The 16,338-nt window shown below is 36.9% G+C and overlaps 1 protein-coding gene across 1 annotated transcript in view; it reads right to left on the bottom strand.

Moving 5' to 3' along the window:
- The window catches only part of LOC140247061 (uncharacterized), a 13,921-nt gene extending 305 nt beyond the window's left edge, over positions 1–13,616 (bottom strand). Inside the window, exons 1-4 of the mRNA XM_072326357.1 lie at positions 13,360–13,616; positions 8,801–8,979; positions 1,287–1,360; positions 1–20 (exon numbers count right to left, since the gene is read on the bottom strand). The exon at positions 1–20 is cut by the window's left edge and continues 305 nt beyond it. Coding sequence (XP_072182458.1) covers positions 1–20; positions 1,287–1,360; positions 8,801–8,979; positions 13,360–13,530 — 444 coding nt within the window. The 5' untranslated portion in view covers positions 13,531–13,616. The remainder of the gene's footprint in view (positions 21–1,286; positions 1,361–8,800; positions 8,980–13,359) is intronic.
- Between the last annotated feature and the right edge of the window lie 2,722 nt (positions 13,617–16,338).

Genomic DNA, 16,338 nt, shown 5'->3' with positions numbered 1-16,338 from the left:
TTGAAATGACGGGAGAAGTGCTGTAGAGGGGGAGCACAAGACTTAAGAAATTACACTAAATGACAAAATCCTTGAAGTAATTTCATTTTCTTTTCTTTTTTCAATTCAAATGAATTCATTGGGAATTTTCTGCATTGAACATGTATTAAAGATGAAATACAGTCATTTCTTTTTATATTCATGACAATAAAACATACAGTGTGTACATCCGAACATAATTGAGATATACTTGTACAGATTGAAGAAAAGAATAAGAGAGCACGTTTGGAACCACTCGGGATATAGTGAATCAAACGATCTGACTGAATTATGGCACATCTATTGGAAGTGTGAATGCAGAAGACTGTCGTCAAATAAGCATTTAGTTTGAAGATACACCGAAAGAAAAAAAAATGGGCAAAACATACATCATAATCATATACTTATCGAAAACAAAAGAAAAAAAAGAGTCGTTCTGGCATCAAATTGAGACAACAAAAACTGTGTAGACACTATATGGATACAGAAAATGAGGTAATGAGTGAGGTGAGTGCTGGTTTTTTCGTGGAATGAGAGAAGCTTCGGAGGCGGAACAAGGTTTACACAGAGAAATTGCAGTGTAAGATGTTACCATCTAGCTCTGCTCTCACTTTCGATTATAATGCAAACAATATGTTACATCTATTGGGACGCAAATAGGTCACCTTGAAAATTACTTCGTTTCTTTTAAAGATATCAGCAAAGATATCCGCGTCATCATTTTGTTACAATTTGTTTCGATGTCCTAGTTTCTTATCAGAGTAGCTGCTATGAAACAGCAAACGATTTCAATTGCCGTCAAAGGAATCAAACACGGACAAGCATTTTGAACACTATAGATGGCGCTGTTTCTCTAGACGACACTGCCAACCGTCCTGGCGTTCACCTCCATGTGAATTAGCGTAGCGAATTAGCGTTTCTGTCTCTTTCCTAAGTGATATCTGATTTTAAAAGGGCGTTTGGATGCTTGGGTGTGCATCAATTAAAAACTAAAATGGTTTCAAGGATAACGTCTCCTTGCACATGTACTTCTTTCGCAACCGTGGGACGGTGATTTTGATCCCAGCAGCTGCTATACCTTGTGTGGTCGAGATAGAGTTAGACAGTATATCCTCTTGTTCTTATCTGCATTGTAAAAAAAAAAAAAAACCGTAACTTATCTGTTAAGCGATACACAAAGTTTCGATGTTATCATACATTGTGACAGGCAGGTGATACCTCACCTCCCTGATTGAGCTGATATAACAAGATACCTAACTTACTCCTACCTGGCTGATCCAGGGGATCAGCTCCATTTTCGGCGGAGGGTGATTTCTCGTAGTGCATCGTGTGATATCTGAAGCTGGGGGAAAAAAGTTAGGGAAAAAAGAAACAGATGAGCATATTGATAGAGAAATAAGAATGATCGAAAGTATTTAGTCTTATGTACGTAGAAGAATGGTAACATAACAAGAAGTGAATGACAAAAAGAATAGAGAAACAAAACTCAAAAGACACACACTAGTAAGTAGACGAGAGATCGAATAACATCCAGCCTGCATAATATCTACTGCAGAAAAATAGGATTTGAATGAAACTATGAAGTAGAATTGATATAATTTGCAATAAAAAAAGAAGAAGCACAGAAATATCAGTGGTAATCAGCGATTCGATCGTTAAGAAAGGAGGTACAATGATAAAAAGAAACTTAGAAACTCCTGAGATAAACTGTCTGATGTTCAATGCCCGTACATAGAAGTACCATTAAACAAATTGGAACATTACAATCAGACAATATTCCTGACACGATGCTGTGAACAAAGTAGCGCATTTTGACCGACAGAGTGTGTGCCCTTCGTGTAATGTTTCAAACTTTGTTGGCGCTGTTTATTTTAATCTTGTTTCAGTACTAATAAGTAGCATGCCTATTGTTTTATGTGATTTATTTTGTTTCACTAGTTCGTTTTTAGAGTGGGCAAATCATGGTAAGCCACCAGAGCGCGTCCTCGATTTTGTGTCCTCGCAATGTAAAATTCTGGAAAGTTCTGTCATTTCTGTTAGAGTGCTGGGCTGAGCTATATAGGAAGGAGGGGTGTAAAGTGTCCTTGGATATTGTTGGAGGGCAACGAAAGTTTGTGACCAATGTCCTAGTTTGCATTTAACCAAGACAATATTATTTGCCTCAACGGGGGACAAAAAACCCCAAACCAACACCAACAACGTAGAATAATTACATGTCGCGATTATCTCCTTAATCACGAAATTTCTGCGACACCGGGGCCAACTCTGAATGGGCCTGCCATGTTATTATGGAGATTTCTTTACAGGTTGTTCGGCGCGTCGCTATGGCTTCACTGTTTCGACTAACGAAAGGCGAATCAGATTAACGGGTTGTTGAGATTTAACTTTCTCTTTCTTTCTTTGTGTCTGTCTCTCTCCACTCTCCTTTCTCTCCCTCTTCTTTTATATTTTTCTTAAAACTTTATCTTTTCTCTCTCTTTCGCCAGATAACATAATCGAGAAAATGCCTTAAAAGATTACATTATTCCAAAACGGAAAAAAAGAGCGAAAGGGAAATACTAGAAGCATTCATGAAAGCTGGTCTTACACAGGTTTCCCTGTTATCGAGATCTCATTGATAAACACCGAGAATTCTTTACATAAGTATGCAATCACATTTTCAAAATGAGGAAAGTATAGCAGTTTTTTTTTTTTTTTCATCTACAGGTTGGTAAGCACGATAAGAAGGTCGATGAACCAAGATGAAATGTCCAGTCCCAATCGAATACGAATTCAATTTATTGATTAGCATTGACGTATATATTCTCCGATGAGCTGTGCACTGCTCTCTTTTGATAAAAGTTACGCTGATACTTTAGGTTATGGTAAGGTTATATTTATTTAACGATTTGTAAAAAGGGTCTGGTGTGGGTTACCATTTCTTACTTTCTCTTACTTACAATAGTTTACCTCTATACTATTATCACAAAATGCTCTGATTTTCATGTGTACTAATTACAAATTATCTTAACTGTACCGATATATTTCGATTCATGTCATTGATAAATTGATGAATAGATTATAATGTGAATTAAATCATATTCATTGAAATGCGTCTAATAGCCATAATACGCATCAGATCTGATATCAGTTCATTGTATATAATATACGTATCAAATTCATTTCTGCACTTCTTACACATTCGTGTCATCTTAAGTTGGATAATTAGGTTCCTAAATCTGACAGCAATTCTTTGTGATATGCAATCAATATTCAGTCACTTTAGTTCCATCGAACGAAATACAACATCAGAGGCATTATTCAACCATTTGTTATGTTCTTGTTATATACAGTAACAATTTCAGCAAATAGATTCCACGAATATGTTCTAAAATGAATATCTTCCAGCGTTTAATTTGGTTAGTCTCTTCCAATTTCATTTTCAATTTCAATTCATTTATTTTCATTCTTTGTTTTCAACAAAACCTAACACAAAATAAATCAGGAATTTTATAATAAGCATTTTTAAAACGATAGTAGTCGTGTTAATTGTTTCCCTGTTTAATCTTGACTGTATTTATTCATTGTGGGATCATTGTGCTGTGTGATTTTAAAAACAGTTAAACAGTTCGATACGCTTTCCCTTCTCATGATATTCTTCTAACTTACATGTTGATTTTCCCCTATTGAGACAGTTTTCAACTTATCACATATTGATACTATTAAAATCAATTGCCTTATCGATTGATTCATCATTCACAAGCTGAATTCTAGACAGACATAGAGTTTCAAGTCTCCGTAGATAATGAAGACATAAAACAACTATTTTTTTGTATCTTTCCTTTTTTCTGTTGTAGTGGTGAACAAATTTGTGTTAGAGATTAAGAAGTTACCATATAAGTTGCAGGAACAAACAGGTACGTATGCCGACTGTTTTTACAACGCAGTCATTCCTAACATGATGCACAGCGGAAGTATACACGCTTCATGTCACAAGCGCAGCTATGGGTTAGCTCTGTCCGGTGTCAGAAATAACCAAAGAAAAAGAAGTCAATAAATTCTTGCATTGTGGAATCGAGCCATGCTCTATACAAGACACCAACAAACAATAGCTACTGTAAACCCGAGAGATTGTGCGAGATTGAAGATGTTACCCCCAAACATGAATGTGTTACACGTTAATCCCTCCCTTATTCTCAACGCAGGAGATTTGACAGCCTGGCGCCGTTGCTATGACAACGAGAAGGTTTACGCATAATACTTTGTTGGGCAATAATATCAGAAAGACGACAACAACCCCGAGAAGACGACAAACAGAGAGAAGGGAGAGAAATGCATGAGATATCGGCTTAAATTCTAAGTTATTGTAAAACATTAAGGAAAGGCTGAGAACCGAAACCCCTCTCGTGTCGCGTTTGTGGAGCTGCAGTGCGTTGTTTTCCGTGTATAGGAAACCCCCTCACTGCCGAGGCCTGGTGCAGGATTACCCTGATTAGCGAGCCTTCATCCCCCGCCAGATCCCCGCCAGCTAATGGGCCTTTGTGCGCTCCTCTTGTATCGTGTTTCCGCGCGGAATTCATTCCCGACTCAAATCCAAAATGGATGATATTTTATCCGACCTTGCTTTTAGCAAATCCTTTTCATATTGCTTCAGCGTTGTTTACTTTTTGATGCCTGACTGCGAGTAGGCCTTACCCGAGCATTATTCTCAACTCGTGGGGATTATTCGCCTTGGATTTGCATCATAACTTATGGGATTCCTGCGAACACATTTCGACAATGTTTGAGGGGGAAACTGTGACTTGTAAGTTACCAGTTGGTTACGCTCAGTATGTGATCCAAGGAAACATGCTCCGCTGAGTAATTGTTGTAAAAAGGAAGCACGATACTAAAGACGAATTGGTAACCACTTGAATCTACCTCCCTAAAATAGTCTTCATTCTTTTTATAGTGTACCTGAAAAGACTTGTCTATGTTATTTTCCTTTTTCTTCTTCTTCTTCTTCATTTTATACCCTTTCCCCCCTGTTGTGCTCCGCGGAACTATTATTTCATCAACTATAGCTTTCTCGGCATAACGCAAAAACGACCACACTGAGATATAATCGAACATGTTGCATTCTTCCCAGAACCATGTTTTATGGTTGTGTTGTAATCCATATTGCTATGAATTCCAGATGAAAATGGTTTTGGTGGATCCTCGTGATTTGAGCTCATTCTGATTTATTCCAGAACAAAGGTGTGAGATTTTCTATCATTTCATTATTTTGTTAATGCAAGTTCGTCTTGTTGTCGAAAACTTGAATCAAAGAATAAGATCACTCATTGAGATCATTAACTTCAACACCAAATGGAATGCAATAAAAAAGTAATTCTCTTTCGTGACAATAATCTTGTTTCATCTTCATGACAGTCCAGTAACTTCTTTCTTACAATGCTTCAATTCAAATTCAAACTTTATTTTCACTTTTTCTTTCCAACAGAATGTACAAGAAACAATATTATGAGTTTGACATGGGAGTAACAAAATATACATAACCAGACAGGATTAACAACATGTTCATGTCTACATAATCAGTACAAAAAAGATACATACATTCTATATACACTCTGCGAAAAAAAAAAGTGGAGGTACCCACTCAAAAGACCAGGCTTGTATCATGTGGGTACCTCTGGGAAAGGGGAAATAAGGGGGTGAAAAGTTTACAACTACAAAGAGTGCGGGAAACTGGGAAAGTCGGGAATAGAGAGAAAAAAAGCAAATGTGTGAAAAGAGGAAACAAAAAAGAGGGGAAAGAGGGAGAGAGAGAGGGAGAGAAAGAAAGAAAATCCTCAATAATTTTGATGCAATCACCAAGGGCGAAAGCCCACAGAGACAATTAGCCAAGCGTGTTCGAAAGTGATACATTGTCGAGGTGCTTTCCAGCGGAAGAGTTTGTGACTGTGGGACTAGAGCACGTATGGAATACTAGCACGCAGTAAAAAATATCTATGCCTCAAAGAGAACGCAGCCTATAGTGAAAGAAGAGGAGACAATGACGTGCCTACAAAATTAAATTCATTCGGTTACATTATGAAACTTCAAAAGAAACATTTTCAATCTCTTTTTAAAAGAATTTAATGAAGGTGCATTTTTTATATCCATGGGAAGGGAGTTCCAGAATTTAGGACCTACATAAATAAAAGTCTGCTGAGCTAGCAAGGTTCTCAACAGAGGTAAATGAAATTCATTTGACTGTGTAGTTGGATATCTATGGTATGTCCTATTACGCATAAACATAGAGTTGAAAATTAACGGGAGACAATTATTATTATAAGTGTACATAAATTGCCCCATTTGTAATAAAAACAAATCTTTAATTTTCAGAATCTTATTATCAAAAAACAAAGGATCTGTATGAGAATATGGAACGGTATTACAAATAATGCGAAGAGCCTTCTTTTGTAACAGTAGAACCCTATCCAACAATAATTGATGCGTATTTCCCCATACCAAAATTCCATAATTTAAATAAGGCAATATCAAAGATGAATACAATGTAAACAAAGAATGTTGAGGAATGGAAAATTTTAATCTATTAATAACACCTATATTACGTGAAATTTTTTTGCAGACATTATCAATATGAAATTTCCAAGAAAGTTTATTATCAACTGTGATGCCGAGAAACTTTATATGGGAAACACTTTCTAAGACAGCGTCACCAAAACAAATGTCCACATTCAAATTATCCAAAGTGTTACTAAAAAGCATATATTTTGTTTTTTGAATATTCAAAGACAACTTATTTGCTCCTATCCACTCACATAAATTTTGTAATTCAGAATTAACTGTCTGCACAAGAGTATTTGGGTCTTCATGTGAGTAGAATACATTTGAATCGTCGGCAAAAAGTATGAACGATAACACATCGGACGAAGCACAAAAATCATTAATGTAAACAATAAACAACAACGGGCCCAATAAACTGCCTTGTGGCACGCCACACTGAAGTTCTCTCATATCAGAGTTATAATTGCTCAGAAAAACATATTGTTTGCGATTAGTTAGATAACTCCTGAACCACTCCAAGGCATATCAAGGCCTATCAAAGCAATACCTTGAACGATTACCAAAACCTAAGGTTGATGTATAGCCTCTTATCATGCTGCTTAATAATGATTTTACTGAATATCATGAGTGTTCGTTATGATTTAGCCAACAATTTTTTTTTGTAATGTTGCTTATGATTGCCAACCATGTCATTTTGGTTACCTCGTACATCAAGTATAGATAATTATGTTTAAACTTGAAATTTCAAAAGCGTGGACAAAATAGCTTCAGCGTCATAATCGTCACTGATGCAGGTCTTTTCCGCGACCCGCCGATGGAATGCGTTTTCTGTTAAAACAAAGTTTGAAGATTGGGTTTTACATGAATTTTGGTACATTATTTTGTGCGAGTGAATTAACGTTTTCCACTTTGGATAATACCACATCCGCGTTTGATAAGCGAAAACATCATGGTTGTCCTTATCAAAGTCATTAAGAAACTGTGGCAGTAATGCATTCAATATAAGAATAAATTTCGAAATTCAAAGCGAAGAGCTCTACGTAATCTCACTCATTTGAAAATGCAACTATTTTAAAACGCCGGTTTAGGATAGATGCATTCCAAAATGAATTGGATCAGAGCTCTATCAATATTGTTTCAATTCTACACTGGATTGTTTTAATGTTTGTGTATATCAAAGCTGTCATTCGACAAAAGAGTATCCTGCTTCTTGAATACTCCCACTTAATGAAATTCATCGTACACAATGAACACTTGTAACAAAGAAAATGAGCAATACACTGGCAATACGAAGACAGTATTGGGGGGTACTTTTCGAAACACCACTTAGCGCCTGGTACGAGTATGACTTAAAGCTCTGCGGTTTGACAGTGATGCGGAATGTCGACCTATCGGGATGACTGAGGGAAATGAGAAGAGAAGGATTATCCTTTCGCCACGGAAATCTGAGAAACACAGAAAGCTTACTAGTATGCAACTTGCATTCGCACCTGCTTGAATTCTTTTTTTTTTTCTCTCACGGTTTGACTTTTTTCCTCTATTTCCCGACAATCAGCGCATTATGAAGATAATGAGATAGCTCAGGAAAAACACCATAATATGAACAATTCGAGGGCATTGTCTACGTGTACAGAAAGGGTAGATCTATCATATAGGCAAAATGCATCAGCTTCTATAAATTCAACTATTGCATTTTTTTCCATTGTTTTGTCTTTTGTTCGTTTGTTTTTCTTTTTCTTTTTTCTTTTTTTTTCACAAGAGATAATACTTCTAAAATGAAAAGGAAGTATTGGTTACTGCATGTAAGATCAATTAAAGAAGATTACGTGATTTTTGCCTTAAGTGCGTGGAGTTTCCACATTTCTGATTTCCATCCTGCAACCAACGGATGAAAAAAAAAAAAAAAAATCTCATAAGATATTTCTCTATGGAAACAGCTGTGACAATGTGTAAGGCCATTACCATAGCCTCAGTTGTTTTGTGCAGTTACCATGGATTTATCATTGATATGGTGAAGCTGAATAAATGTTAGAAATGTCTTAAAATGAAAGTAACACCTACAATGGCTAACTATGAGTCCTAAAATACAAAGAAACAGTAATACAGTTGTATTCCTAATAGTGTGTGTGTATGTGTGTGTGTGTGTGTGTGTGTGTACGTATGTCTGTGTGTAAACGCACATCATACATCATATTTCTGCGCCATTGCAACAAGCAATGGTATACGTCATTTCGAGCATTTGACTACTCACGTTTCGAGAAAGTGGCTGAAGGCAGATCGATTGAAGAAATCGTTTCGATCCCAATTATCCATGACGTCTGATGTTGCTGACCTCGCCCCGCCGTGGTAATCGTACCGGTAGTCGAAGGTGTTTTCGGAGGCTAAAATGGTGCTCAGAAGCCGTATGTAGCACGCTGCGCCGCGAAGGACCTAAAGGAATGACAAATGAAAGAGGGGGAGGGGTGGAGAAGAAGAAATATAGAAGCAGGGGAAGATAACTTGGACAGGGGTACACATTTAATTTTGCATTTGAAGTGCCTTTGAAAGGAAATATTCTCTTTAACCAAACTTGCAGGCTTCCAAATAAACAAAAAGATCTATGAGTATAGTAAACCTGGTCATAATACATTATATGCTATCAGAGAAAAACACCAAGTTATTCGTGACGAAGGCAGTAGTGGCCTTGGTGAGTGCCAAAAGGGATTACAAACTGGGTCCATGGAATGAATTTGACTTTTAAATCTTCGACTGTATGATCACGTTTTTACCAAAATTATTCATAACAGGAAGCATTCTGATCAGCACAGGGTATAAATGTGTTCAAATGGGTCAGATTACCCCGGTGCCAAAGAGGTCCGTGTGTGTGTGTGTGTGTGGGAGGGGGGGGGGGCACAGACGCAATATGAAGTGTATTTCAAAAGATAAATAAAAGGTAACGCATTGGAGCTCCATGCACTGAACTGTCCAAATTATCAAAGACCTTCATTGTAGATAACTTCTCCATATCAATCTCTTGTGGTATTGTGTGTACTGCTATTATATCTTTACTAAAAAAAAAAAAAAAACCAACAACAACAACAACAAAACACCTGTCTTTGCAGCGTCACTAAAGGGCTTATAGATAAAAATGACCTCTGTCATGATTTCCTTCAAAATGGATTCTCACCAGCTCTGGCAGGAATAATACTTGTATATAGGGTATACAGGGGGTACTGAGTTGTTTGGAAGTTACATGTTGCTCCAATGTATGTTTTTTTTTTTTTTTTTCATCGAATCATGTACTATGTAATCTGTCTATGATAATGAAAAGAATTTTGATTCATGTATGAAGTCATGTTGAAGAAAATCAAATCAAATCAATGAGTGTCTGGGGGAAGGGTTACTGAAGGAATGTTTTGGGTACGAGTAGAAGGATTTATTGTCAGATATCAGTTTTGCCACTAATGCAAATGTAATGGTCGATATGTGTCGACACAGAGTGATATTTTTATACCCTCCTCTTGCCAAATGAAGCATATGTTATAAAAGGAGATCTTAGCTAATCAACTTTGATATTGCCATTTACTATAACATTTCAAGAATCAGCGTAGGTTAGATTTTAGATCTTATATATTTTTTTTTTAAGATTGGCAAGAAATATGTAAATTATATTGTTTTTATCTTAAGCAAAAATCGAAGGGAACCAATTAGGTCGAGAATTTTAACTGTCCTATTATGACGAATTACGTCTCTATTGCTATTCTTTAATCAATCCACGACTTCTATTAATCCGCAGTGATCACGTCGTGTAAGTGACATAGGTACTTCATGTGACAAAGGCCTTGGCGAAGTGCCAGGAATAAGTCACCATTTAGTTGTCACTCTAAACAACTATCTTACTGATAAGACTCGAAACAGCTGCATTTGTGATTATTATATTTCTTTCTGAAACCAAACTGCGAAGAGTGATACTTTGTAATTTGTCAAACCTCTGTGTTACTTATTCAGACGAGGGATTACTGATTGTCATGCACGTATCAATACAATGTTACTTGAGGAATGGTAGCCGTTGCAGATAACACGATTGCTTATATATACACAAATATACGTAACATTTATGCATGTGTGTGTGTTTGTACCTTATGCTAGGATCTCTGGAAATAAAGTCAGCAAATACGTTAGTCCTCGATTTATGACAAAGATTTTGTCTCCATTTTGACGCATAAAGTAATCATCCTCATGCTAACCTGATGGTTTCTAGCATTTCAACAAAGAATTCAAGAAATATTTACACCACGGGTTCAAGAAACAATCCATTAACTTGTTTGAAGGTGATTTTTTTTTTTTTTTTTTTGTGCCCAACATGGTCTGCCGTATTAATGTATTTCAGAATATGATATTCTAGAAAATTTGAAAAGACATTTGGGCAGTTCAAATTATCATGAAATGACAGATTCTTGAGAGTCTATTTCAAACTTGGAAATAAGGATGATATAAAACGTTCAGTTATCGTATCTATCAAATACATAAAAGAGAATTTGTATCTTTTTTTTTATCAAGCAGGCTGCTTCCTTCTAACATTTTTGCACCAAGATTTTTAACTATGCATTTTTAACTGGCATACCATCATCAAATGAAACGATTATCAAATCAACAACATGCACCCAACATCCCCTTAGGTTAACCCCCCCCCCCAAAAAAAAAGAATATATATATATATATATATATATATATATATATATATGTATATATATATATATATATATTGATACACAAGACTTTTGAATTTGATAGTATTCACCAAATAAACCTCTGGAAAAGTTCGTTTCCAGTTTTATAGTTCCTACCCTTTCCAACTCTTTTCGTCTTCTATTCGACAAAGACCGGTATGGAGTAGCGGCAGTCATATGACACTGTTAAAGTTTTAAGATGGGATAAGCTACGGATATTATACCATCTTTATCTTGAGTGTCATCATTTGACAAGAGGCACGAATTACAACGGATTTGCTGAACTTGCGTGATTGCGGTACAAAGTCTCCACCTCTTCAGAAAGAATCGTAACAGCAGGTAATCGTCTAATCCTTTGCGCAAGAATTTCTTGAAACGATCGAAACACATCCTCTGAATTCATCTGTAATCCTAAAATCTTCTTGTTGGAGTTGCCTAATTCTTCGAGAGCTATTTTAACTGCAAGAGGAGGAGAGGATAGAAAAGAGTTTAGAGGAAATCTGATTAGAAGAGTGTCAGAATTATATATGGTTTGTACCGTATAGTGACTGTCATGACCCGTTCCACGCACCCGTTTCCTATTCCGCTTGCGCTGATTTTGATGGTTGGCACATCAATTGTTGGACATCATCCGTCAGATTCTCGGAGGAGATTTCATCAAAGATGAGGATTTTAAACTATAAAGTGCCTTTGGTAAAGTCGCTTTCTCAGATACCACTGACTACACACTAGACAAAGCAATGAAATACCTGAAATAGCAATTTCTTTTACATGAAGGCAATCAGTCGAAAATACGTAACGCAACAGTAAACATTGGAAGATATCCCCGACTTAGTATACTGAATAACTCTAACTTGGCCATCTTGAATGACAGCTGTGGTCACACTACTATATTTATGTCCGCGAATATTCTTTACTTTTTTAAGTGACGTTGGTTAAGAATTTCTCTATCGATTCATGAAGTAAGATCTTTATTGGTCATAAATGTTTGGTAAGTTGTCAGGTGACGTCACAATATTAAAGGCACAATTTACCTTTTGCATATGAAACAAAAACCCAGCATTAGTGCTTTAAAATAGTTCTAAAATGTGATTTAGGGATAGAAACAACCACTGTAAAAATTTGAATCCGTGTAATCGATGTCAAGTGTTGTTAAATACACAAAATATAAACAATAGTTATAATAAAAATGTTTCCAGACTAAAGCGTATACAGTTACGGTTTATTGAGAAAAGCACTGATATCTCCTTATATTTTAGGCTTTATTGCAAAAATTTTATATGGTAGGATGTTTTATGATACAACAGACCTACACATATGAAACAAATGTGATATCTTGAACATTTTTGAAATCACTGCTCCCAAAGGTAAACTGGACCTTTAACGTTAACATTACTGAGGGACCAGTGCCAGGACGGAACGTTTTTTTTTTTTTTTTTTTTTTTTTTTTTACATCCAATAACAATTCAACGTCACAGCTCGCACAACTTCGTTACTTTTTATTTCACCAGCTATCATTAGAAATAGTTTTCTTCAATGATGTGAGCAAATTAAACATGTCCTTCTAACAGCGATCATCCTTCATTTCATTTCATTTCATTTCATTTCATTTTATATCATTTCCAACAATACAAAACATCTACATACACATGATAACATAATATCAATACAAAAGAAGTAACGAAGAAAATATGTGAAATTAACAATATTACGCATCACTTTCAGATGTAATTGAATTAGAATTAAAGTTGCATCCTAATTCGCTCTGGTGTCGCCATTTCACAAGCAGCTGATAAGGGGCGCATATTTCAAGGGATTTGTTGAACTTGTGTTATTTTGACAAATTTGATTTCATTACCTGTGAGCGCCGAACAATGCAACTCTCATGATTTCTTTAGATAAGGGTAAAAGCAAACTTGAAGAAGAATCTTAACCCCTTTTTAGAATATACCCTATAGCAATGCTCAACCGCTCTTAAACTTTCAAATAGCAAAGGGCATCATTAGTCAGGGTGAGTTAAATGTTAATTTGATACACATATCCTTGTAGTGAAAATGGTTTCTCTTTTTTCCCTTGTTTGTATTCAACGACTGGAACTTACTTCAAGTTTGGTTGCGTTGCCGAGAAGGTGCTGCGGTACGTAGTTGCTGAGATCGGAATACGCGCGGTTCACCTCAGCGAGTCGCCTTCGCTCTCGGGCCGTGGCGTTTTGGCGGACACGGAGTTGGCGCACTTGAAAAGAGGACTGCAATTCTGAAGGCATTGTGTTCATGATGAGCAAAACACCCAACTCCAACTTTGTGACCGTTCGTTTGTGACACCCCTTTCACGTTACATTTCTAATGATACTGAGATGGTTTGGATTCATGCTTGTCGATGTAGAAACACTGAGTCCCTCAAAAAGAGAAACATTTCTGATCTACTTGGGATTTTCTTATCTATTCTAGAAGCGGCAGAGAATGTGATTGTGGGACAACAACTCTCTGGCTTTATCGAATACCAAGGGTATCACCTGACGGAGAGTCCGGGAGTTCTATCGGGAATTCTACGCCGGGTTATCCATCCCTGATACCAAGACACGTCCAACCCACGTATGTCTTACCGTGTTTTGTGTCTCTTTGTATGACGGGAGATGATGTCCTAAGATGGGGTCAATGAGGTAATCTGCACCACCCCCTCCGCCATCTCGGAGTCATCCGTCATTCGGCATCGCGCTGGCCTGGCGAGAAGTGGCTCGAGATTACAGGCATGGGCCAAAACGAGATTGACAGGCTTAGGGGAGAAAGCATGCCACGATCACGGCAATAATCGGGTGTTATCTGGGCTGGAGAGGCAGAGACCTGCTGTATTAGGAGTGGAAGCAGCAAGCAAAGAGATAACATAGATTAAAAAGAGCTATACGGTAGTCTAACGAACTCTTCTTCATCTCTGCCTTCTCCCTCAACACTTTCCTGCCTCATTTCTTATCTTCATATTTCATGTTTACAATTCCAAATAAACATACATGATATTCCACATCAATATGTTTTCTCAAACAAAATAAAAAAAAAATAAAAACCACCCTTCGGCGTGCACAATGATAAGATACATTACTAAAATGACACGAGATTAGGCTTTTATCATATTCAGAGTTTCAGTCTTTAAATTCAATCAATTCATAAAAGGATCGGTCTTGTGGATATAAAACGATTATATTCCACGCTTGCTACCAAATCCATCTGAATTGAATTTTTAAATACTACGTTTTCGATCATCTGAGTGTCTAGTCAGAACGATGTAAATCCAAATATTTGATAAATAGTTCAACCCCACATCAGTTCTTAACGTTTGACCCTGTATCACGCTACGACACCAAGACAAGAACTATTATAGTTTTTACCATTTTTCTAATTGAACAAATAACAAAACGCAAAGGTTTTGGCACAGCGATAATATAATCATAATGATGCGAGTAGGATGAAATACCAGGGTCATATTTCATAAAAGATGTTAGGATAGCAACTCTTGCTATAGAATAGCAACTTCCATAGCAACAACCAATCAGGAAGCTGGATTATTGTTATATGACAGTTGCTATTCAACCAAGTGTTGTCATTATAGCAACTTTTTTTTTTTAATGTAATGGGGCTCATTATTTTTTACATAAATCTAAAAATAGTGATTTATCTTGTGTAATTTGGAAGAATTAGATGTCATTTCAGCGTCTTTACGGTTTTGTCGATATTTATTTTGTTTTTGCAGATGTGCTTTAAACCCCATGAAAACACATAACGAAAATAACATGTTTGAAGACTGTGTTTATTTGTGATATTTCAAAATCTGCGAGAATGCACAAATTTGCCACTTTTAAAGAGAAATGAGAAATTGAACTTTGTAAACCGCATGGACAGTTTAAGCAGCGCTCGACACTAACAGTGGCCCGGTGGCCCGGGGCCACCAAAAACGTACGTCGTGACACCAAAATTTCAGAAATGAAGAATTTGGTGGCCTGATCGGACCACCAAAAAAGGTCAGATGTTTGCCTTTGGGCCACCAAAAATAAAAGTTAGTGTGGAGCCCTGGTTTAAGAATCAGCTATATGAAGCAATTTAGAGGCTTTAGTGATGAGTCAGTGATGTGAATAAGTCACGATACACGATATTAGGGTTCATGATATAACCGTTTTCATTCTAACATATGCTAGCATCGAATGACAGGGTCCATTGATGAACAACGAACGCTCAATTTAGCGGTTAATATCAACTTTGGCTGCCGCCGTGTTGAACTTCAACACGAATGACTCTTACGTCTGGACTCTGTCGAATGCAACATAGATGCTAGAAACAAAAACAAAAAATGAATGAAGATAATCCCCATTGACAGAAGATGCAAAATCATAGTAAGATTAAGACGATCATCATACAATACCTGTCAGGTGTCCCAGGACCCATTCTGACTGGCTTCCGAGTTTGTTTGTGTTTTTCATATATTTTTCTCCTTCATGTGCGTGTGTGTGTGTGTGTGTGTGTGTGTGAGTATGCGTGTGTTTGTTTACAATGAAGCCAGGTAGGTTGATTTGAAAGGACTCTAATACTGAGGGTCTCCCACAACGTTATTAATGGAAACACCTGTTCAAAGATAAGACATTCACTCCTATCTCAAAACTTTAATGACGCCAGAATCGTATGGAAGACATCGTAATAGTTATGAATAAACTCTTATCATATCATTCAAAAGTGAGACTATAACGTGCTGTAGGCCACCTACGTATGAGATTTGATACAGTGATCCTGAGCGGGGTACAATGATTAATCCGAGATCTCACTGGTGGAGAACAGAAGATGAGATCAAGAGAAGATGGAGAGAGAGAGAGAGAGAGAGAGAGAGATTAAGCAAGGTGAGACTGGTTTGGAGGAAGTTACATGCAAGTACACAAGGGTGCACATCACGAGATCGACACATCACGAGATCGACACCCAAGAGTTGTACAGCCCATGAATCATACAGCCCATGAGTCTTACAGCCCACGAGTTATACAACCCACGAGTAAAACAGTACATGAGTTCGACACTTAAAGCAAACAAGGCCCACGAGACCGACA

Source organism: Diadema setosum, chromosome 1 (genome assembly GCF_964275005.1).
Source record: "Diadema setosum chromosome 1, eeDiaSeto1, whole genome shotgun sequence".
NCBI classification, from domain to species: domain Eukaryota; kingdom Metazoa; phylum Echinodermata; class Echinoidea; order Diadematoida; family Diadematidae; genus Diadema; species Diadema setosum.
The sequence above is the reverse complement of the archived record's forward strand: the minus strand, read 5'-3'. Positions and strand labels throughout refer to the sequence as shown.